The sequence below is a fragment of the Tinamus guttatus genome, unplaced genomic scaffold (genome assembly GCF_059628265.1).
Source record: "Tinamus guttatus ecotype Peru unplaced genomic scaffold, ASM5962826v1 Tinamus_guttatus_pri_ptg000653l, whole genome shotgun sequence".
Lineage (NCBI taxonomy): Eukaryota > Metazoa > Chordata > Aves > Tinamiformes > Tinamidae > Tinamus > Tinamus guttatus.
This window is the reverse complement of record NW_028289187.1, coordinates 89,403-115,461: the sequence shown is the minus strand read 5'-3', so window position 1 is coordinate 115,461 and position 26,059 is coordinate 89,403. Positions and strand designations below refer to the sequence as shown.

The 26,059-nt window shown below is 38.2% G+C and overlaps 1 protein-coding gene across 1 annotated transcript in view; it reads right to left on the bottom strand.

Annotated features, from left to right (window-relative positions):
- The window catches only part of TAF1B (TATA-box binding protein associated factor, RNA polymerase I subunit B), a 40,173-nt gene continuing 14,114 nt past the window's right edge, over positions 1-26,059 (bottom strand). Inside the window, exons 9-15 of the mRNA XM_088536247.1 lie at positions 11,884-12,031; positions 9,979-10,156; positions 9,620-9,666; positions 6,955-7,045; positions 6,419-6,489; positions 4,530-4,756; positions 1-420 (exon numbers count right to left, since the gene is read on the bottom strand). Of these exons, the coding sequence (XP_088392373.1) occupies positions 310-420; positions 4,530-4,756; positions 6,419-6,489; positions 6,955-7,045; positions 9,620-9,666; positions 9,979-10,156; positions 11,884-12,031 (873 nt within the window). The 3' untranslated portion in view covers positions 1-309. The remainder of the gene's footprint in view (positions 421-4,529; positions 4,757-6,418; positions 6,490-6,954; positions 7,046-9,619; positions 9,667-9,978; positions 10,157-11,883; positions 12,032-26,059) is intronic.

The window sequence follows — 26,059 nt, the reverse complement described above, 5'->3', positions numbered from 1 at the left end:
TTTTGGTAAATGGTTTCCTTAGCAACTCTCCCATTTGGAAACTGGTGACTTTAAATTACAGGTAAATGATAGCACAACTAAAGTGCAGAAGTAGGTCTCAGCACTGCTGCATTATCTCATTTCTATGCAGGCAGAAGGATCAGTGTAAGTTCGGATGTGATGACATGGTTTGGGATGGAACCGAGTCCTGTATTTACATGGTCTGAATACTACTATTTTTTTTAGGCCTATTTTCTTTGGCCTGGTTTGTATTTTGGCTTTTTATAGAGCTTTTTATTAAAAAGCTTGTGTTCTATCGCACACACTTCTTCATGGATGTAAGAGGGCTGTATCCTCAGAAGAAAGGAGAATAACCTTAGTACAAAATGATAACTCGCGGGAAAGTCCAAATCTCTGTAATGAGCCAGATGACCACAGAACCTGAAACAAAAGGAAAAGCTCTAAATTAGAAGGTATTTAGTTAGTTAGCACATACATAGTCAAGTGCAATTACAGAAAAACCCTCACATTTTATCTATTCCACAAATCGCAATTCTGGCCTGTAATGTCAATTCTGCAAAAGGATCCACTCCCACAAAACTTTAAAGGACAAGAAACACCCAGAGATGGTGCAGATAGGGAGAGGCATGTGCACAGCGTCTTGCACGGCGAAGCAGGATCACACTGAGCCAGACAGAGGACATGCCCTTCACTTCCAGAACCAACCTGAAACTCTGATTTCTAGCATTTTAACACATGTAGCAAAGTGTAAAAATGGCTCCTTAGGCTATTTTTGAAAAGACTGAGACCACACAACGCAGACGCAGCGGGCTCCTTCCCCGGCTCTCCACTGCACACACTCTCCCAGGCTCCGCTCCCTCCTCGCTACCACTCAGCCATGTAACTGTGACCAGCCCATTTCTTGCCAACTGCCTTTCTATGCTAAATATAAATCCAAAAACAGAGAAGAAAAGCTTGATTTAGGCCAGTGGAGCAACAGGGGAGGCCGTGTCAGGCTGACAGAGCGAGGAAGGCTACCGCTGTCGTGGCAAAGGTTTTCAGAAGGTTTCAGGTAATTTTACTGATGAAATATGGAGCTGAAATAGCACACTGGTCTTACTGGTACCAAGCATCAAACTCAAACGGAAGAGAAGATACCTCAGAATGGGTAGACTCTGCAAATGATCAGTAACAGGGCAGTATTATTTCTTGGTTTAGTGTTGTAAACTGGAAAAAAAAATGGTCTAGCATTTGCCTTGGTTAAATGTGGTGAGCTGAAAATAATTTAAGATCGAGCTATTTCCCATAAATAAACATACACACTTTTGCATTCATATAGGGACTTGGGTGATAATCACCCTATAGGTCAGTTTATTGGGGCATTGCCCTGGGATGTGGAGAACTTAAACTTCCCCTCTGTCTGATTGAGAACGACAGCCTCAAACATCCACGAGAACAAGGCCTGGAACCCGCCTGTTCCCGTTTACGGGCAGCGTGCTAATTACCAGACTACGGAGTCATTTGCTCACTCCCTCTGGCCCAATAAACATCTACATTTTACCTTAAACCAGAGCAACAGACAGACCCACTCCAGAGCCTCCTGCCAGCCACATTTTGGGGAGCAAAGTCCTTATCTAAATCCCTTCCCTCAGGCAGAGAGGGAATCTGAAACCAAGTCTCTCTCATCCCAGGTCCATCCTCTGCTCTAGGTGTCCCTGCTTGAGCAGGGGGTTGGACTAGATGATCTCTAGAGGCCCCTTCCGACCTCAACCATCCTGGGATTCTGTGAAAAAGATGTGGCTGACACCAAAGCCTCTCTCCCCTTCACCTCAAAGCAGTGCCAAATGCAAGCGTAATTTCTAGAAGATTTTGGCTGAACCAAATGTGCATTTTCTGGCCAATATAATTAAAAACAAGCGAAGAACACACCACATGGTCATGTACTAGCCTTAAACTTGAGGCTCTGCAATTACAGGAGCTCAGGTGCCGCATTCCAGCTGACAGCATGGAGGGCTGGGAAGAGATGACACCTTATACCCAGAGGCAAAGGCATCAGATCGATCCTGCAAAGCACCTAGCAGGTTACAGCCACCCCTTCCACAGGGGTACCTACACACACACACACACACACACACACACACTTTTTTTCCCCCATTTTGTAGTTTTCTTTTTTTTTGAACTGTTTACTTTAACAGACTTTTAAAAAAAAAGCTAGTAAAAATTGCCAGATGATTGTAAATTCAGATGTAATAAGGGGAGAAAAAAACAAATTTTCTCAAAACTTCTCATACATTATAATATGTTATAATACATTATCATATATTAACTTAAAATAAAGAGCTAGACACCCAATGGATTCAGAATTGTTTTAAATTTTAAGCTTTACAAGAAAATAAAATATAAAAACACATGACCAACAACTTTATGAACCTCAGCTTTACCCAGAATCAAATCATACACCAGTCACAGGATTAAAATATTTCTCTATCCCAGGTAGACCACACTGATTTCTAGAGAATTTCTAAGTTTGTTTTCAGTTCCATTATACACACATACACTCACAAAGGCCAAAACCTCCTATCTGAGGGAGTAGATGTTATTTTCCAAAGTTAAGTAAGTGTCAGATGTATAATTAACTACTTGCATTGCAAATGATATAATGGGAAATTTAACTGGTAAGGTTTTAAATCCAAATCTTGTTTCATGCAGGCTATGACAGTTTGCCATTAACATTTTAATACATTAAATATGAAAATGCAGGCTAAAAAACAGATTTTGCATGAAAAGATTATTCACACAAACACACTGAATTATCTACTCATTCAGTGTGTATATAAGATCTACGCAAATTTGTGGTCAAAGGATTATTACCCCTCCTCCCCTTAGAAAAGCTTCTTGTTCATACCAAAGAATGAATCCATACAACCAAAGCTCTTGTAATATAACACTGTGTTTACATTATTCCAACCCATTTCTGTCACGGTGGATATGTGAAAGGTAATGTGAAAAGGAAAATAAAGATAAGCAAATAAATCCAGTAAAAAAGACAGAAGAAAAAACCCATAAAACTGCACGGATATAAAACACAGTTATTTTCAAAGGCCATACACAGAATATTTTCAGAAATGTATTGCTAAATTTTTGTAGGAGCTATTGCTCTCTTAAGCATGGCATGCAGAATTATATATCAGATAATGATTTAAGATGTTAACACACTGATATGAAATCAGGTTTCTGTAGCACAGCCTGACCTCCTTCCTCGAAACGTAACCCAAGTGCACACATCAGAACTGAGGAGAATTCAGCCCCTCCGCAAAGCCCGTCCTTGTCAGTGAGGTTCACCAGCACATTTATCTTCTGGATTAGGATTTCACTGTACAAACAGTGACGGAACCAAAAACTGGCCAACAACCCAGACACCTCATCTGCACCACCAGGAGACTTAGTGAGAAACAAGGTTTTAGACCCTTCCCATTCCCAGCTGGGGCTGTCACTGCCTCACGCAGCCCTCCCTCCCCTCGGCAGGGCTCCTGCTCCCTCTCTCTGCACTGTCCTGGCCACGGGGGCAGTAGCCACTGTTTTCTGCAGAATTTGGCAGGGGAGCTGAATGTACGAAAGGAGGAGCAACCAGCCTGGCACAAAGCAGGCAGACGAGCAACTCGTATGAACACATGAATCTGCACAAGGCTGGGTTAGCTGGGCTATCATTCCCCTTTCTGTTTAATTCCACTAGTTATTTAAAGAAAATAATTATACAAAAAAAAGCACGACTGTTTTGAGATGCACTTAGTTGAAAATTAAAAGATCAAATTCTACTTTGCTTGTGAAGTCAAGATTTGAGAACAGTCCTCTGCAGAGACAGACACCATGTTCTTCATAGCATAAAATGTTTCGTTTTCCCCAATTTCTTCTTTAATTAATCCAGTCTACTTGCAGAAGATTGAACTGTTGATAGCTGATATGTTTAGATGAAATAGTCTCCTTCTCATGCCCAATCATTTTATTTTGAAATATATTTTGGAAGCATAAATTGCTGCTTAATTAGAGTGCAATTGCTATTTTAAACATTAATTTTGATTAAGGTCAGCACAAAAAGAAGCATATTCATTTAGAAAATGAATTCCTATTTCTTTTTCTTTGGAGAGCCTGGGAGGTTTGTGTGGGGAATAGCTTTTCCACTTTTTGGAAAAACGTGCTACAACAGCATTGTCTAACATGCTGCAAAGACAGAAGTGACTATTCCTACCTAGCTGCTTCTCTTGCCATGTGACTTCAGCTGCTGATTTTGTCTCATCTTTCCTCTCCAAAGCTCACTTTGATCACTCTTCATATAATTTGTCTACACCCAGTCCAAGACCAACCATGGCGCATAAGCCCCTTTTTAACTATATGTGAATGCGTAACTGTGCACACACCTCCTTATTTCTCTTTAATAAAAAAAGGACTTTCCAACCTGTATATACACACACACACATATATATACGTTCACACGCAAACACACACACACACAGATGCAGACACATACATACACTTAGCAATCTGAATACTTACTTCTCAGCACACAGTTTAACTGTACAGAGCCAATAGTCAGGGTTCATGACTGTAAGCAAGCCACATTTTTCTTGCAAAATTCCTTTCAGGCTATGCCCATGAAAACAACTCCCATCTGTGTTGTCTTCAGACCAGTTTAACTGAAAACTTGAAGGATTTGGCTTTTCAGCAGGTTGCCATGAACCAGACAGCTTGCCAAACTGATGTTGTAAGTTCACAACGATTTCTGTACAGATAGAAAACAAATAAACAAACAAAAACCCCAAAGTATTAGAATATTGTTTAGAGGTGATTTACAGAGGGGAAAAAAAGGCTATCAGTGCTTTTTTCTTTTCCCCCTGTGCATGATACACTGAGAAAGCCTAAAAGCCTGTATGTTTTTTCCTTTCTATTTAATATTCAAGTCTGTTGTATATTTCAGAGAAAGATTTTGAAAGACCAATCAAAATACCATGTCTTTCATACCATATGATATTACATATGATAGTAGGTATTTGGGGTACTCCCAAATCTTGCCCAGTAAAGGCAGTAAAACCGATGAGACTGCTGATATTTTTTATTCTGATAGCACACGCAGGCCAGGATGCCTTTCACTATATTAAACTGCTATTACTTAAGAGTTGACAAGATTTACTGACTAGTTTCCTGTGAATCAGAATTAAGGTCATCTCTTTTTCTACACATGCAGATATAAAGTTAAACGTTTCACTGTGCACGTTCCCACTGGAAAATAAAAGAAGAGAAAATGCAAGAAAAGAGAAAAAACCACTATCTTTCCTCATGGCTTGTGAAAGCCTTAGAAGTACACTTTATGTTGTCTAGTAACAAAAAACACGCCACATTTTTCTTCTTAGTGGGAGCATTTTATAGGGCTTCTTCTGCTTCTCTCTGAGAAGAAGCAGAACCAAAAGGGGACTCTAGAGTAGAGGAGAAATTACAAACAATGAATGATTATTCACTTTATCCAATAAACACAAGACTAAAGGGCATTCAAGTAAATGATCAGTTTGGAAAAAAAAAATCTACAAAACAACTGCAGGATCTCTCCTGCATCATGCTGAGAAGAGTAAAAAAATAATTACTCTCTTGCAAGAGAAATCCATCAAGAGTCATTCAAACCAAATATGATGTTATAGCTTGTTTAGAGTCACTGCCAGAAACTGGTTGAGTACATCAAGGGAAAAATGTAACTTGCCATACTTCTTATCATCTCTTTCCCATTATCTTTCACTTACTAGATAAACAGAATGAAAGTTTTAAATTTGGCTGAATAAAACTGTTTTCCCTTATTTTCACAGTCCATGTGTTTAACTGATTAAAAAAAAAAACGCATTTTCCTACAGATATTTCTAGAACTTCTAGAACAGGACAGATGGACCTTCATTCTGGCCATATATAGCTAGCTATTTAAGCAAAGTCACATTCAGACAAAACTTCCTCACTTTCTATAGAAGACTGCAAGAATGAGTGGGAAAAGGAAGGATATAAAGGATCTACCAAAGCACATTCTTAAATATGAAGAAGTAAAGGGGAAAGGCACAAGAAAAGCCATGGCAGAGCAACAACAGTTCATGACAAGCACAGTTATCTAAAGACAACTAACAAATCGGTGAGGATGAGGACAGAATTCTCATTCTCAGGTTGGGTTAAGTAGGTCATTTAGGGAATTTGGCAAAGGCAACTTGAGTTAAACTTTAGGGAAATGTCTGACTGACGAATTCCAGCCTTGAGTTGTAAAATAGTACATTAATTGAGCACAGAGATAAAAGAGAGAAGGGGAAGCATTTTAGGATGTAAATGTTATCATGGTTAAGGCTTGCAGATTTTTTCTGATGGGAAAAGTTGGAGCAGATTTTTGCACTGATTCAAAGAGGCAAAGTTTACTCACGCCTTCTCTTAAGAACTTTAGATTTTTTCTTGGCTGAATAAAACAGTGGCTTTTCACACCTCCACAGACACCTATCAATAACAAAAAATGAAATTGTAAGGAAAAGGAGAGTGGGAGCAAGTCGATAAAAGAATAGTAATTTCTTACAAATTGTTTTAGAGCTATTAAAATAATCTAATGGTTAGTGTCAGTAAGGTCCCTTCCACACACTGTGTATATAGCAAGCCTTTTTCCAGAGTAGACAAACTATGGCATGTAATCATAGATTTATTGTAATCAGTTAATTGTTTGATTGTACAAGCTACTTGTCACAGAAAGTGAGTATTTAATTATTATGCTGGGTAAACATTATGAGTGTAAATAGAAGACTAAGATAGGCACTTAACTGTTTAATTCACCCAAGCTTACTGTAACAAACTATGTGGCAAATTCCTAAACTTTTCAACTTCTGTGGGGAGTCACAATTTCTTGTAAGACTATCAAAAACATAAATATATATATGTGTATATATACACATATATATTTAAAACTCTTACTTGGCTTTTTCTTCATCCATTTTCTTTTGTTCCACATCCAAAGATTTTTTTAGAACCTTGTACCACTTTTTGAACTCGAAATATGGACCATCTGAAGAAAACATTCTACATTAAAATTCAAAGTATAAGAAGAAACAAAAGAAACAAGTAATATTGAAAAGGTTGTCTACATGCAACCAGACCTCATTTCTTCAGTTTATAAAACAAAACTAATGTTTAAGGCACATAGAAGACATACTTGATTTAGCAATTTATTTACCAAAAAAAATGAAAATCAGAAATGCAGTAAAAGAAGAGGATGTCTTAAGAACTGTGGAGGAGCTCCTTAGTTTTATACAGTTTACACAGATTTAGCACAATTCAAACCTTCCTCATTTTCAGAGGTTGAGCCAAATGAACTAGATTTCTACAATGTAAAGTGGCCTTCATCTTTCTGAAAGTTGACCTTAATGTATTAATGGAACTTTACAGATCAAGTTTAAATATAAATAATCTTCTAAAGAAGATCAGACATGAGATTTCAATCAGTTTGATCAACTCCACAGTTGTTCCTACTGCCTGTGAAATGTTATAGGGCAGAAAGGATCAATTTGACAACTGTATGCACTTCAAATCAGCCTCCCTCTTAACTATGAGTACAGGAACTTCATATACTGATATGGGAACAAGTATTTACTAACACATGCAAAACCATGAAGGGAAATGGCATTTTAGCATCATGTTTATCACCGATGCTCCAAAGAGGCACAGGACAGAAGTGAATCAGCAGGGTACAGCAGGTATAAGAATCCTAGATGAAGCCATGGATAGATATGGAGTATGATTTTAAAAGTATAATCAACTCTTACTTACCCGTGGGTGATTTATCTGCATTGTGAATTAACCAGGCATTGCATTTCCCCACCACCCCAGTTGCACTGCATGTGATGCTTGCATCATGCTTAGCTTTGCCAGCTACCTGTTCAGACTGTTTTGAAGGTGACTATGCAAGCTTATATGTGTTTTTTATTATCTACATTTTGATTTATTCAAGTTATCCTGGCATAGGATGCTTTAAATGCTAATAATATAGATGGATTTAAAAAGTGGTAGACAAATGCAGGGAAGAAAAAAACACCATTTTTCTTTCAAGACTCAAAGGTGTGGTTACAACTTCTCTTATGAACTCTTCTAATCATGGAGTCTTGGAAGACCAGTCTAGGGAAGAAAGTTTTTACATTTGTCTTTTTACTCTTTCCTTCAACATGTCACAAGCAAACCCACTATTGGAGGCACCATGTTAGGCTATACTAACCTTTTATCTGACCAGTGCTCCTAGTCTTATGCTGATACAGTTCAGACGACTGCAAAATATACAACTCTAATACTGAATATTGTTTATGTTCAAATAAAATCTGTGACCGAGATGTGTATATGCATGCAGGTCAAGAACAACCACGCACAAAAGCACTAGCTACCTACAAACACCTACAGTGCAAGTTGCGGTCTGTCCTGAAAAAAATGGAAGAGCTGAATTCTCTTCCCCTGCCACTTGAAGAAAAGAATGCTAGAAAAAGAACTATTCCAGTGAAAATCAAACATTGAAATACTCGATTAAAAAAAGTGGGCAAAGAATGAGCTGGTAACTCCCAAAGGCAATGAGACTGGTTAATAAGGGAGAAACTCTGTTAAGACATTAATGGCTTCGAGCCTCAGCTTGTACAGAATTGTGCAGTTTCTACTTGTTGTCACTATTGCGTATTTTGACTATTCAAGGCAAACTAAAGAAAAAGAAAATATGTTTGTGTATCTATTTGAAAATCAGTTACGTTTGCCTTTTTTTTTTTTAAATCACAAATGATGACCATTTCTCTAGAAAAAGCAATAATGGCGTTGGCTAATATTTGCTAACATTGCTAACACTCATTTTGTTATGGACTTAAATTTTAAAAAAGTAATCCAAGCGTCAAAATGAACCCCAAACTGGGTGGAAAGTCCAAAACATAAATCCCTGTAACACACCTTTGGTTTTATCTTCAAGTGTGATCTGGATAAAACCAATGGAACATTTTCCTGAAGACTTCTAATCTTTGATTCAGTCTTTTTGCCCTCAAAGAACCATGTTCACACCATTATCTTTCCTATCTTAATTGCTGCTAGCTTTTCCACACTCTCTCAGGATTATTTAGACTAAGAAAATAGATTACATCTGAAATGTGTTACACACTAAGACATTTTATTTAACATGACTAAACAAGTTTGGATTTTATCGTAAATGTGGTTTGATGCCCCTAATAAGTATCTGCTATTTATGATCAAAGTGTGTTCCCTCTTTACAGCGTAAGCATTTAGCTTTACCTACAAAAAAGGACAGAATTCTAAACAAAAGAGGTAAACACGCAAAAGAAAAAGCAAAACAGGTTATCTAGCAAGATATGTATGTAACTCCCCCATCAAGTACAATAAAAATACAGAGGTAAACCAAGTCAATTTAATGCAAGCAAGATCCACTCTTTTCTTTAAATACAGATTCTAAAGAAAAGAAATAACGAAAAAGTATTAATGAATGCTAAACATTCACATTTTAACGATCAGTAGCAATAATTTTTTTCAAGCTTGATTACAAAGTAATTTCATTTACAAAATCAGTCAATAACAGACTGCTTCCACTAGAATATTTATGTACCTTCTTTGTTGTTTTTATTTCTTTCTTCAGCAAAGTCTGACAGTAGCCTGGAAAAAAAAGAATCAAATTGACTACTTTGTTGATTCAAACACAGCACATTTAAGACTTTAATTATAAATTTCAAAAACAACTGAAAAAAAAAATTGTACCCCCGTTTTCACTACAAGTTCCAGATTTAAACTGATGATTTAAAAAATAAGTAATATTTAAGGACAAAGATCCTTTCAAGTCTTCTTTTTGTGTGTGTTACTGAACTAAATCAAAATTCACGTATATACATTAAACAATAAAGACAAAATACTTTGCACTTGCGTTTTTTGAATTTGGGGGCTTTGATACATATTTGCCTGCACACTTACCATTCATAGTTATCATCTAGTAAAAACAGTAATTTGAGCACCACTACAATAACTGCTGCAGCAAGAACATCATATTTCACTTTCCTTGTAGACTTATTTCCAGGCACAAAAGTCAGGAAATCCACTTCTCCTATATGGATCTTTTTCACCACTCGACAAGTCCAATTATGCAATTCATCTGATTGTTATAAATAAAGATACAAAATGAGCATGTTGAGACAAGCTAAAAGCACTTTTTCAATGTAAACATGTTAGTGATTTGAGGAAAAAAATGCTCATAAGTTTTGGAACCATCAGACAACAATTTTTTTCCTAGCTGAAAAGCATTTTTATTACTAATATTTTTATAAATATTAAGCAATCTTCACTGTATTTATATAAAGAAACAGTTGTGACCTATTATATATGCATGAGGGAAAAAAAGGCACACTTTTAATAGTATTTGGATGTTATTTTAATTATGTTATTAGATCACCCTGAACACTGTTCCAGGAAATCATATCTTAAATCTACATGAAGACATTTAAACTCCAACCTTTAAAAAAAAAAAAAAAAAGAAGATCCTCTACCGTTTCACAACCCTTTTCCTGCACGCAAGGAGACCCAGCACACAGGCAAGGACGGCACTAGGCTGCAGCGCAGCAGCAGACGACACTCAGCAGTTACCCCAACAAAACAGCAGGCTCAAGTACAGACATTCCTAATTTAGATTAAAATTAGCATTGCATTGTAAAGGCTAACAACTTTGCTAGCATGGTATATATTAAAAAACAACAAAAAAGAAACAACTACAGCTCCAAAAGAAGCAGTATGATATCTATACAGTCTCTCATTACTTTATGCTTATTTTTCACGCATACAAATCCCCCAAATTTCTCACCTATCCTGTTTAGCAAGAAATACAAGAGTCGTTACATCACCATCAGATTCCACAAAGGTTAGCAATGTATGACTAAGTACAACGCTAATCCATCTCTACTTTGTATTCTCTCGCTCCTTACAGAGAGTTCAGTACGAACTACTTTTTCATCCTTTCATTTATATGAGGTTAAACAAAAACTGACAACCACGAGAGCACTTCCAAAATATATAATACACATTTTTACAAATATTGTCAGTATACTTCATTTTACTGCAGATACTTTAAATGAACTCTCTGTTATTATTTAACATCCTAAGAGGCAGTGCCAATTCATTACTTAATTTATTTTTAAGAGTTGCTATATAACAACAGTAGTCCATTTTTCAAATAGAAAATAAAATGTTTCCACATGATAAAAACATTTAATTGCAAAGAAAATACAAAGCACAAAATATTCTTTTTGGATTTTTTCGGAGTATTTTGCTTTGCAACTTGCTAATAGCAAAATTAATGCTAGTAACTCAATTAATAGTTACTTTTCCCTTCTGTTTATATATATAGATCTCACAATGAGCTGGTTTCTTTTAATTCCTCAGACTTGTTTTTAATAGAAAGGGGAAAATAACACACATGCACACAAATCACTCAAATTTATTGTCTGTGCAGAAAATTAGGATTCACAAAGTAGTCCTTTAAAACACTGTCTTAGAAACATATATGTTAAGCGATAAAAGAACGAAGCAGTCAAAGCTGGAACGCAAACCAGTTGTTAAAAGGTGTGGATTAAGGAGAACTCTAAAACAGTGACACTCAGGAATACCATTTAATTAAAGTTCAGTTTATAAAATATGTATTCCAAAGCCTCTCAAAAATAGTACTGTGTATGATGTAGGCATGTTTTAAAGAAAATATCTTTCAAAGTTAAATGTGTATAATTCAGAAGGAAAAGAATAGGAAATTCTAAAACAATAATTCAAGTAATTTCACTAGAGTTAGCATGCCAAATAAATATATTATCTGTACAGATTTGAGAAAATACTTACCAGGTAAGTTAGCTTCCATCAAGTACTTCATGCACAACATGTCTGGATGAAGAAAGCAGCTGTCTGTTATATCTGGAAAACGAGGCAGCTCTAGGAATGCAGCAAGGTGAAGCATTTTGTTATATACTTCTTCATATACAGGCCATGACTGAAAGACAGGGTTAGAGTGCTTTGTATATTTGTTCTATTATTATATTAGCTACTGATTTAAAATATTGCATAATTTAAAGCAGAAACACTGCTTTCTTTAGCACTCTATAAGAAGCAATCATACATAAACTTGCTCATCAGATCTGAAACTGATCCACTGACTTTTGTGTAAAATGATCAGTATGTTGCCATATGCTCCAAAACTGAAAATAATAATAATAGAAGTTCAACAGGACATCAAATCACAGAATAGCTGATGTTGGAGGGGACCTCTAGAGATCGACTAGTCCAAATGCCCTCCTCAAAAAGCAGGGTCACACAGACCAGGTTGGTCAGGGCTGTGTTCACTTGGGTCTTGTGCATCTTCAAGGATGGAGACTCCACAGCCTCTCTAGGCAGCCTGTTCCAGTGTTTGGACACTTTCACTATAAAAAAAGAAGTGCAATTTCTTGAACTTCGCCTTGTGCCTATTGCCTCTTGTCCATTTCCTGGGCACCACTGAGAAGAGTCTGACCCATCATCTTTACACCCTCCCTTCAGATGCGTAGGCACATTTGTAAGATCCCCTCTCAGGCTTTTCTGCAGGCTGAACAGGCTCAGCACTCGCAGCCTCTCCTCGTACACCAGATGTTCCAGTCCCATCAACATCTTTGTGGCCTTTCACTGGACTCATTCCAGTACATCTGTCTCTCTCTCGCGCTGGGGCTACTGACACATCACTCCTGGTGTGGCCTCAGCAGTTCTGAGCATAGGGGAAGGATCACCTCCTTCAGCCTAAGGACAACACTGCTTCATGCAGCTCAGAAGGATGTCATCCCTTTTGGCTGCAAGAGCGCATTACTAGAGTCCACCAGGACCACCAGGTCCTTCTTTGCTGAGCTGCTTTCCAGCCACTTGTCCCACTTCATTTCTACATGCAGGAATAACCTCCATGGCGTTACTCCTCCTCAGGTGCAGGACTTCGTAGTTCCCTTCACTGAATTTCTTACAGCTTCTATCAACCCGTTTCTCCAGTTTGTTCATATCTGGTCTACAAATCACTACTCCCAGTTTTCCATCACTCGCAAACATGCTGAAGGTGGACACTGTCCCATCATCTAGGTCATTAATGAAGATATCAAACAGTACTGGCCCAGTATCCACCTGGGAGGACACCATGAGTGAGTGGCCTCCAGCTGGACTTCATGCCACAGGTTACAGCCATCCCAGCCTGGCAGTTCATCCAGTCTTCAATTCACAACACAGGCAACTTGTCTAGTCTGTACTTCAATTTGTCAATGAAGTTATGGGAGAGCTTCAAAAATCTCATTTATGGCAAGGCAAACAACATCCACTGCTCTCCTCTCATCCAGCAAGTCCTTTAACTCCTCACAGAAAGCTATCCAAGTCAGCCACACATAGTCTCCCCTTCATATACTCTTGTTAACTACTTTTAGTCACCTTCTTGCCCTTCTGTGTGTGGAAATGCCTTGTTAGCTTCATCACATTCCCAGGCTCCATCATATTCCAGCCTCAACGTGAGGCTGACAGACTCAAATTCTCCTTCTTGCCCTTTTTGATAGTTCAGTGTGGGCAGTGGGGTTGACATTTCCTCTCTTTCAGACCTTGGGAATCTCTGGCCTATCTGTGACATTTCCCATTACCGAGGGGTAACACTGGCCAGCTCACACAGCTTGCATGGGTACATACAGACTTGTGTGTGTCCAGTGTGTTCAGGCATTCCCTACTGAGGTGAGCCCACCTCGCCCTGGACATCCTCAACTGGTTTCAGGAACCTGGTATTGCTAAGGGCAGAACTCCCACCAAAAACTGAGGCAAAGATGGTACCTTGGCCTCTGCTACCAGGTTGCCTTTCCCTTTCATTAGTGAGCTCACATTTTCCAGCACTTTTCCAAAGAACCTTTACTAACATTTCAAGCAAAAAGAAAAATCTAATTCTGTTTGAAGGATCTGGTGAAGTTTACTGAAGTAAGGTTTGGACTACAAGGTTTGACCTTCGTTTCTTAATACTTTTACTGTTTTATTAAACATTGCTCGTCATTTAAAGTATTTTTTTAAAGTATTATTTGAATTTACTTCTTAAATTATGACTTTCAGTTGTTCAGGCTACTTCATTATTTTAGGTATATAGTCACCATGCATTTTTTGCTTGTTTGACAGCATCTTATCATGTATTCAGATTTATCAAGTCAGTTATGTTCATAAGGTACTTTCCTCATCAGGAAGTTAGCAAGGGCTTACACTTAGTTCACGATTTAAAAATTTAGTGAAAATGAATGAATTCAGGCTACTGTTTTTATAGACTAGATTAAAAATACACAGTAATTACATTTCCAACAACAGTGGGACTGAAATAATGCCTTTTCATTCAGTTATTTGGTTTAATCTATTTCAATATAAGCCATGCAGCCAATTCTGTAATTGAATAGGTTTGAATGATTGCCAACATTCCCATTTATTTTTTAAATGATCACCCCTCAGACTGTAGTCAAGACTTGCTTAATTGCATGAACACATGTTTAAGCAAATAAGTAATTCTACCACCACTTGTTATTACACATGCATCTTTTTGTAACAGTTAGGAAGTTGTATCATGTTCATTATGTTTTCTAAACAGTGTTAAAAAGTGGTTTTGACTTCTACAGGCCTACCTTGGGAAACAAGAAAAACATGCATTACCAGACTTCTACGAAGGCGACGCTTACAGCACTTTCCATTCCTTTTAAAAAGCAGCTCTAAATTGAAAACCAAAACAGTTTTGAAAAAAAATCTGCATGGTTCATAACTTTTCTTGGGTGTATTCAGCGAAAAAAAGTGAAGTTGATGAAAAGCAGATGAATTACAATTTTCTTCAGAGAAGAACATAAAAAATAAGACATTAGAAATCTGGACAGTGAAAGCATCCCTATTCTCAAACATCGTACAAAGAGGTACTTTAAAGAATATAGCTCCTAATTTGAGGATCTAGGAAACGTACCTAATGTCACTGGATAGATGTGCTCCTCTTACTGAATCAGGCTAAGGAGTGAATCATCCCTTCCCTCTTAGATAATATAGAGTAGAAAATATAAATATTGACAGCTATCCTTTGGCTTATTTTAAAAAGCATGATAACAGACAAACCTGTTCTTAGTTGATATGTGCTGATGAGAGAGGCAATCGCAGCTGGGACATGCGGATCTAGGGAAGGCATAATAACCCATGGTAAGGTATCACCACCGAAACAGCTGCTGTGGGCCAGGGCTTAATCCCCTAAACTCAGAAACACTCACTGTAGCGTCAGACTTTCTGTAACAGCGCGCTGAGTGAGCACCGTGCAGAATTAACGGAATTGACGCGTTTCTGGGGGTACTCGGTCACCTCTTCAAGTATAAACTGCAAGTGGAAGCTGGATCAAATGCAAGGCCACATCTCAGCAGCGACACCACATCCTAGCGACCTGCTGAAGGCTTGAAGAGCGAAGGCTGAAGACTCAGAGTGCTCCAGTGAACAAGTATTGAAAGTTCTTACCAATCTCTACATGCATTTAATAACCTGCTTAACTGTGAATCATTCCATGACATGGGAATCACTCCATGGATAAGCCTTTCCTACAAATCTTTAAGGACATCTAACTCCAGGAAGACAAAATGCCCTTCTAAAGCTGTATCATCTGACTGTCTTTCTGGGCGTTTCACAAGCTGGAATTTGTTCAAGACTGATCAACAACAACAGAGTCTAGAACATGTCTAGATTTGGATACAGAGGTTATTGAGGACATACTCATCTTAACAGTTGCATCTTTAAAGTCTTTGTACCTTCTTCCCACACATAAAGAAGCTTTAAAACATAATTCTTCTCCAAAAAGTAGTAAAAAAACTTAGTACTGTTTGAGAATAGTGGTTTTTTTTGGTTTTATATAGCAAACTGAAATCAAAATAAACACTACTCAGCTGGCAAAGAAGCATCTAGAATAAGATATTCATGACGATAAATATTTGTTACACTATCAGTTTTCTTTGTTCCTCAAAGATACAACAAAATTTTTCACTTGTATTTTAAGAGAACAATGTGGTTTTCAGAGGACAAGGGGCCACATTATTAATATGCCAATCAGATCACAGCAACAAGCAGCTGTTTCAGGTGAGCCAAGATTGCAGCCTCTCATACTGGTTTGGACAGTATCAGTGTTGCTGATCAACAAGCACAAAGTTGTAGACTTTGGCTGGCTTTCTAGACTCATGTGCAGCCTGCGTGATTTTTTGTTTTAAATTTGCCCTCTCTTCTTTCTTATATGATCATACATGTCATTTTTTCTTCTATATGACAACATCCCAGTAGTAGTTACTTGGCTCCCGCGTCCCGCCTGGCTCCGCTCCACGAGCTGCTCTGCAGTCTGAGCACAAGAGCGTCCCAGCACCCCAGCAGGCTCCCAGCACCCCAGCACTTGCCATTTACGTAACAGAACTAATGGTAAAGACCGGAACTGCATCTGCTGCAAAATTTATACCCAAATTGGCACTCAAAACAGAATGAAAATATCCTCTGACCCAATCTTTATGAGACAGACAAATATCCTTTAGTGAGGGTGGCAAGACGAAACTCCTGCATTGCACTTTTTTCCCTTTTCTTCTCTCCTTCCCTCATTTGTTCATGTTGCTCCTCATCAGTTCATGCTGTTCTGCCAATCTGGTTACCTCCCATACAATCCTACACTAAAGCCTCTTGCTAATGTTTATTTTTTTAAATGTCATTTTCACCCCTTGCTTAACCTTTATCCACCTCTCGCGGACCATCACCATCCCACCTAGAACAACAGGAAATTAATGCAACATTATCACCCAAATTAAATGCGCTTGAACACTGCATATGATTATTTTTAATAGTCTTTACCAATAATAATAAGCACGCTTACTAATACATTTCCCCCCCAGCTAAATTAGACTGCAAAAATAATGTAGTCAGCTTTGTTGCACAGTTAGATTCTACATGGTCTCACAATACAGTTTTAATGAGCAGTTTCTTTACCATGGTGTAAGGTAGACAGCAGAGACACATACAATGCAAAAGAAGGGTATTTTAAGCAGTCACCATTGCAGTACAAGGATGTTCCGGGCTGGGGAAGCGCTGGCAAGTATGGAACTAGGCTAGGGAAGAACCATTACACCTCACTGATACTTTCTTTCTTGAGTCGCTATCAGAAATGGGAGACCAGATTCAATTGACTTAGCATCTGACTTGATACCGTCACCCTTATGTGGATGGAGAGGACACGTTTTTTCAAATGCTGATATCCATGAATCACATCCAGATGCTGATGTAGGAGTGAAAGGGTGTGCCTGGCATTACTGAAAGGGAACCGAGTGACAGGAAGAACAAAGAAGGGTGAAACTCCCACAAGCCCAGCTGGATATCTGCTAGGAAAATGCCTAACTCCGAAGCGCTCTTCCCCTACAGAAGACGTGGAGAGACCAAGCACATCTTCATACCTGCTCCTTTACAAGCCTCCCATCAGGCAGAAAGAGTAACTGAAGTTGTTAACACAGGATAATAGAATCAATTTGTCCAGCTGGGAGGAAGGCAAACACATTGCCCATGCTACCTGCTGGGCAATAAATGGACAGGAAAAAAACAAAAACCAGCCAAGATACCACTTGAAAATCATGCAAGAAATAACACTGGCAACATCTCTCTCCCTCCCTTGATAATTGCCCTTTAAAATCTCAGTTGAAACAGCTACTTAACCTAAAATCCCAAAGCACTCCTGAAGATTTTTGCAGTGAGAAACAAATACTCATTTATTTCCGCACTGAACTGACACACGTGGCTTTTCCTGAAGCATTCAAGATCAGGTCGATGAGCCTGCGACCCCCACATGAGGAAAGGCTAAACTGAGCATTCACAGACAAACTCTTTTCCTGGACAAAGGTGAGAGACTTTATTTGGATGTATGGGTGAATTTTTAAGTATACTACTTTCAGAGGAAAACACTGTATTCATTAGATGATTCCTGACCAAGGTGGTTTGTGAATAAATGAGTTTCAATATTATTAAACCAACAGAGACATGTGTTTTGAGCGCTGCCCTATTCACACTCACAGAGTAAGCCTGATGACAAATACCCCTTTCCTACAAAATGTTTACTCTTCTTGCAAACAAAATGTAAGGCAATTAGAAGCTCAACTAACCAAATGCATTGAAATTTAGGAGTTTAGGAAAAAAATTTATTGGATTTCATAAACATTTCGGTAGGTTTGTTTTCTTTCTTCATTAAGTAATGCTTTAAGACAGGTATGGGCAAGCTAAAGTTTCTGTTACACAACAGCAAGCTCCCATGATAAACTTGATTACAATAACCTTTTCAGCAGTGAACTTCCTCCTCAGCTTTTTTTTTTTTTTTTTAAATAAAAGCCTCACCCTTATTTTCATTCTGCATTATTTTCAACCCTGAAAAAGCACTACATGCACCTGTTAAAATTCACTAAAGTACAAAGGTAGAAGGAAAAAAACAAAAAAGAAAAAGAAAAAAGCCCACACATCTAGAGAAACCTCCCCCCAGCCAAATAAAGATTACAGCGCAGCCCAAAACACTTACAGACCAAAGCAGCAATTGCTGCTTGCTCTGGAAAGTAAAAGTAGCAGTGTTGATAAGCAGAATTTGTATGGCTGCAATTTTCTATCTCTAAAAAGACTTTTTTTTTTTTTTTAATAAACCAGAGTAACTGGCTTGTGTGTTAGTTTGAAATTCTTTAAAGAGTTACCATTAAAAAAAAATCACATGGCAGTTAAGCTTATTCAAATTTCAGTCTTGAAAAGAATGTTCTTCATGATCCTCACACATCACACCTCGAAGGGGATTTCAAAGGATTTCAGCAAATAGAGGAGCTTGTCTAAAGGAAAGTTGTGGCGGATACACTTTCCAGGGAAGCACAAAGACGTTGCCATTCCAGTTTGAATTCTCTGGGAGAAAACAGAACAAGTATTTTGACGAGGATTAATGAGCTAATTAATAGATATAGTCAGGAATGACACGGTTTGAATCAGGACAAAACCTAAAACATAAACAGGCAATCCACCACAACCTGGTCCGTGAGACACTCCGGCAGTTTCCTACAAGCTGCCTGCTTACGTGAATGGGTATTGGTGGGGATATTAGTCAGCATCAGACTACTAAGTGCTATAAAACCCCTTTGAAAAGCCAGTATATAAAAAAGAGAGAAAAACCTTGCAGGATTTAGGAAATCTCCAGGTATACGTGTGACAGTGCCACAAACTCATGCTGCTGCCTCAGGCAATCTCTTTGTCCCAGTTTCCTGCCTGCTCACAGCCCCCTTCCTCTTCAAGGAAGGGCCCTCGAAGCAGGGGGTGTGCTAGGGCCGGGTGAGCTCAGCCAGGAGGCCCCAAAGAATCACAGAATGTTGATTCTTCCACAGTTGGAAGGGACCTCTAGAGGTCATCTAGGTTGGAAGGGACCTCTAGAGGTCATCTAGTCCAACCCCCCTGCACACGCAGGGTCACCTAGAAGAGCGAGCAGCCAATATTGTGCAGGGCGCTGGCCCTGCCCGGCACGCACCGAAGCAGCCTCCCACCCCCACGCACCGAAGCAGCCTCCCACTCCCACAGCAACTGAAGAAAAGGGGCAGATATGCTCAATGGCTCAGCACTCTCTACTTATTAAATTAAGGCACCATCTTGTTTTAGAAACATGATGACATACGTGATTCATGATTACAAGTGAGCACACTCGTACATCGGTCTCGACTATGAGCAGTATCATTCCAGTCATTCCAAAATGCTCTATAGCCAACTTTAAAATCTTACACACTATTCAAAGACAAGTAAAGATGATAGCATCAGCTTATCTATTCACAAAATCTAAAACCTGTGCTTACTTTTACAGCAAAAAAGAATTGCATAGATTGGAAGCCTGGTTAGAAATACTACAGATTTCAAAGGCAACCTGCTCTCTGCTGGGTTTGCTATTCCTGGAGAGCTGCCACCTGAGCTGGGGCCTCCTCTCGCACAGTTTGTCTCGCTCCTCCTTGCGCTATGTTTCTAGGCCAGGATTCCTGTGAAGGTTCCTTCTTGCTGCTGGACCTGGGACTACCTAAACTATCCCTCGCTAGCAAGACTTGCAATCAAAAAATAAATAAAATAAATAAAATAAGTTTTCAAATAAGCAATTCCTGTACTTGCTCCACCAAAACTCCAAAAGGATCCATAGAAAATACAAGCACACAAAATTTCTTTCCAAAAAGCAGCTTTTGCTTAGGAAAGCTTCATATGTTCATTACCTAACATATGCAAACCTATAGCAAAGAATCCTAGAGAAGCTTGACTCGCTTTCAAGCAAAGATATAGCATGCTTATCATTTAACCATCCTTCAACATTTTTATGTTGATGCAAGTAAGAAACAACCACAGAACTCAAAACGGAAAATTTAAAGGACATCATCCACTGGGTTTACACTGGGTTTGTTAATTTAAGATTAGGATTCATCAAAAATGACTTCTGCAAGTGTAAGTAGGGTTTATTTGCATCAATGGCATAAATTGAGGACATCATCTTTACGATCACTCTCCCTACCTTTTCCAATTATGCTCCAAGTTTTGGGAAGGAGGAAGGGGAAGAAAAGGGGAGAGAAACAGAATTGCATCAGCATTTAAAACACGGGGGCATCATGGATTTATATACTAACACAAAGATGCTTTGTACTCTACCCTTTTATTAGAAGTCAGGAATTTACGCTGTTTATATTTAAATTTAAAATATAATACATTTAAATTTATCTTGTTCTCCGAGCGCTGCTGTTATCGATGCTATTATGTTCTTGTACCAGTCTTAATTTAAAATTCTGCGTGGTCTTAATTATACAGGACTCCACAATCCCTTCATGATGTTGTTTTTGAACACGCAGCTGCCATTAGCCCAGCTACAACATTAGAATTATTTCTTAACACCAGCTTTCAGAGGACAATATAGGTTTTGTACACAAACAAACCAGCAGCCAGCACACATGCATACACACGCTGCAAGCATTTTGTCGGTCAAGAACTAAAAATCACTGCCTATTTAACACTGAACATATTTATCTGCTGACAATTACTTCACAGAGGTACTGGGACACACAGCAGACACTGGCAGGAAAACACGTAGCTGTGTGTTATAATAGCAGCTCACAGGTCCATGGACTATGATCTCTTTCAAGTTTTTTTCCCCAAGAAATTTGGTTAAGAGGGTAGCATTTTTCAAGACTTCTTTCAAACTGTGTGAAACACATTTGTAGGTTTTTTTTTTCAGGAAGGAAAAAATGAGAACAAAGGAAGTTGCATGTACCCCTTCCATTTACACTGGGTTTGTTAATTTAAGATTAGGATTCATCAAAAATGACTTCTGCAAGTGTAAGTAGGGTTTATTTGCATCAATGGCATAAATTTTACTTTTTCTACAGCGGTTTATTAATCAGAAACAGTCACTGAATTATTTTATTCTAAAAAATATCTTCGGATTGGAAAATGCCTTACTTGCCTTAATTTTAAGACTGATTTTGAAAGAGCAATCTTTATTTGGAGAGCGCATCTTTGTCACCTATTAAACTGGCAATACCAAAGCAGCCACCACAAAGTATAAACCATTCCCATAAAAAGAATTTCAGTAGAGTGACCTCATGAAATATTCAAAATGTAAGGAAAAAAAGAATTTCACTTCTCCTTAGCAGGTGGGACAAAGTAAAGCCCTAAAACAGTGATTCACTTCATCAGTCCCTCCTAGAAGAGTACTATAATTAGGACGCTAAATCCACACCCACAACTAAAGGAACACGAGCACTTAAGAAATACTGTCAAGTTTATACACTTCTATTAACATATCCAAACTCTATAATGAAGTAAATGCTAATCTTTCTGCTTTTAAGTTGATGAAATTACACACTCATAAAGAAAATCTTTGATATAAAGAGATTCCAAAGCATGAAATGCCATTTGTTGTATGAAAGCACTCAGCCATGCTGCATCCATTTTTGGGTGCAAACCAAAGACTGATAAAAGCCAGTCAAACCTGAAAGAGAAATCATCCAGAGGAGAAGGACACGTATTTTTGTGACACCAACAACAGCTTTTGCCACATAAGCGTAAGCCACCACAGCAGAGTTTACCAGAATATCTAGCCCCTGGCTCTAAGAGCCAAGAAAGGCAGGTACCAGTAGCCTTGCTAAAGCCATTCCTAAATAACACCACCCTCATGGACACTGTGTTATTTCCTATGCACAGGTTCAGTAGAGACAGGATTTTTAGGATTTTTTTTTCTGTGCTGCAAGAGAGTTCACTGCTTTTGTTTTTATTATGTAAGAAAAAAAAATAATTTTGGGGGATCCAAATGAATTATGACAACTTCTCTTTTGTTCTAGGAGCAAAGTGGGAGAACTACCAGCTTGAGTGAAAATAGCACCTAGACTATATTAAGCTTGCTTCACTCTCACAGAAAAGAACTGAATGCAGACAGGAAGAGAGACGCATCAATACTCTAACAAGGTCTATTCCCTAGACTCTCTCTATCCTTATTAAGGATACCTGAAGTTAGGATATCTAATGAAAATCCATTCCTTAAGTGGAAGAGGCAGCTAATTTGCAAAGCCTCCAAAGGAAGATCCTATCTGCCTAATCTTAAAACACTTCAAACACAGTAAAATATTTTATCAATCTGTGATATGTGTCTAACAGCAGCAAACAAGATAGAAACAGTCCAAAGTATATAAAAAACAAAATTTTAGCAATTGTTTCCATCATGAATAGGCAAGGTAACACTGATTGTATATGTAAACGATAAATAACTTCGATGTGTTACTCCATGCTGCAAATTGGAAAAGTAGTTTCTAAGAAACCTCTAATACTGATAAAATACTACTACTACTGCTCAGAATTTCTTTCTAGTACCCAACTAATACTGCCCGGACATATTACATGAACCCCAAACTTCAGAGAAGCTGGCAGAGATAATTGGAAATTAATGAGAACTCAATTTTAAGTTGAATCTAAAATTGAGCTCTTAGCCTTTAAGGCTGGAGACTATAGGCCATATAGTCCCATACCAGTCACATACAACACAGATAATCATCAAAATACTGAGCAATCTTCTTAATCCATGAGAAATCCTCCAATTTTGTTTTCCTTCAGGCTGCTGATTCTTCTGCCCCCGACATTCACAGGGAAACCAAAACCAGTAGGAGTCTTAAACTGCTTTAACTGACAACTTTAATTTACAAAACAAAATGGCTTTTACTATGCTAGCACAATGCTAAATTGGTTCCGCTACATTTTTGTGGCACAGCCCCATTTACCTCAAACCATTCTAACCAAAGCGAGCAACCACACTGTGACTAGATGGGCACTGGGCAGGAAACCCGTATGGGACACAGGCATTAGTAACTGCATTTTCAACTGCAACTTTGACTATGATCAGGGGAATCACGAAGTGGGGCAAAATTTGAGATCAGGGATCTTTACCCTCCTGATGAGGGGAAGCTCAGTAACATTTAACCTGACTGTAACATCCATGATCAATATTAAATAACCATTTTGAGCATGGAAGTGGCTCCAACAGCCACTAGGTTGTAATCATCAACCAGACTGTCAGAAAAGTCCTTTAATTTCAATGCCACATGTAAACTGGTAAGTCAAAAAGAAACATATCAAGAAAAAAAAAAAAAGGCAAGTTTGTTCTGTAAGTGTGAAAAAAACCTTACATAGCTCCACCTTGTAAAATTGTGTGCAAGGAAAAGAAAATTCATGTCGGCAAAAACGCAGAGCAGTATCTGAATATAAACTGAGGATTTCAAAAAGCACAGGCCCACGTAATTTCCACACGAGAAGCTTCAAGGAAATAACTGAGGAACTCCCTGAAACACAAATGTTGTTTTTAAATAATCTTAGGAAATTCTAAAGATCAAAGGATTCTCAACATTAATATTTTTAAAAAAATGCAAAAAGGGAAGATTCAGGAACTATGGCATAATTAGCTTGGCTTGGGTCCTGGGCAAAGTAATGCAGCAACAATGAGAAAGATGGAGGCTAAAAATACCCCGGCAGGCAGGCAGGGTCATCAGAGGAGAACCCGAGCGAAGCTTCCGCACCAACAGGGTGATCAGCAGCACAGACTTCACCCCTGCTGCTCGGAAAGGCCTTTTTGTCTTGGCAGATCAGCCGGCTGGCGAAACGGGGCCACATCAAACTCACAGTGACGTTACCCCATGACTCCTGGGGAGCTTCTGGAACAGTCTCTGTTTTGATTCACAGCTGGGCAGGGAGGAAACAGCAAATTCGGTAAATGTGTTCCTTTTGCCTTCCAGGGCAGGCCGGTGGACATCTGAACAGAAATCTAACAACAGCCACCTTTTAATATTCGCAACTATAGTCAACTTTCTTCTATCCTTAAAAAACAAAACAAAGCAAAAAGATGACACAATTCTTAATAAATTCTAGGGAGAAAAGAGTTATTTTAACGTTGGGGGAGCTAATTGAATAAGGGAACTTCACTTGAAGTCACACATCTTGTTTCTTCATAAGTCCACTTATCTGTGGATCACAAAGGGAGACTATTCCAGAAGCTTTTCAAAAGAACATGATCTGAAACATATTTATGAGACTACCCCTGTCTTGACACACACACAGCACACATTCCAAAATGACGTGTTTGTTATCTTCCATACTTTGGTAAATCATGTTGCCCAACACCCATGGGAGTGACCTGCTTACCTATATATACACATACGCACACAAACACACATACATTATAGGTATTAAGAACATGAGAACCAAAACCAAACATTATTTATGGACATAAATCTTCTAAGGGTAAAAACACACCATAAGAAGCAATGGAAGTTACAGGTAAACTTAAAGTTGGTTCTGCTTTGCTATCTAAAGACAAAGATGAAATAATTGCCTAAAAGATAATAGGGTATATAGGTCCCTAGTCAAGAACGTAAGGAAAAAAACTAAATCTGTAACAATGAAAAGCTGCTGCTAGCTCAAATGAAAATGGATGCTTTTCAACAATCTTATACCGAGTCACACATAAATATTTAAAAGCAAAAATAGAAGGTGTGTATCTTAGGGATGTATCTTGGGGATCCCTACTTCAAGCCAAAATGGAGATGCAATTTGTGTGTAGCTCCACTACGAGACAGACTAAAAACAAACAAAAAAAAACAAATTATTTGTTATTAAAAACAAAACAAATTAGCCACAGAACTTTATAAGTAGTACTACTTATTTAAAAAATGGTTTTATCTCCTACACTAAAGGGATTTTAAAGCAAAAGAAACAAAGATGACTTTCACCTAAAAAAGACGACTGCTCATCAAGGATTCATAAACTAACGTGCCTCTGCAGCAGAAGTGATTTACTAATGTTAAGCAAGCTGCAAATAGCAAAGAGAAACCTTGACCTCTTGCTTAAAACACACAAAACCCAGAACTAAAGTACCTTATTCTTTCTTGATGCATAGAAAAAGCTTCTATGGAATGGAATGAGCGTATGTGAAATCTGCTTTAGAAAAACGCAATTTTGTGCTGGAAGAAGAAAACTTGCTTTTCTTCTATTATACCTGGAACTTAAAGCTTCTGAACTAAAAACTAAGTGGGAGCAACCGCTACTGCTGCCATTTAACCATGAACTCTTCGAGCACAAATTTAGGCACGACCTTTTTATCAATAGCTAATTTGTTGCATTCATTTTTTACAGCTTTAAAAACTTCAACTTGTGCAGTTCCATCACGTTTTGGGGATCAGAGAGATTGCTACTGTTTTTTTTTTTTGTTAAGTCACCAACAATAGCTTTATGTAAGAAGAGGTTTTGTCTGTATTTTACTGATAAAACTGATGCTTAGTATAACTTTGAGTCCTCCAACCTGCTACTACATGACTTGATTAATGTTTGTGCAGGGAAATTAGTACAGGATACAATTCAATGCACTGAATATGGGTTCAAAAATTTGAAGTGATGCATTGAGTACTTATGCCCATTATCGAGATTTTTGCTAATGTCTGCA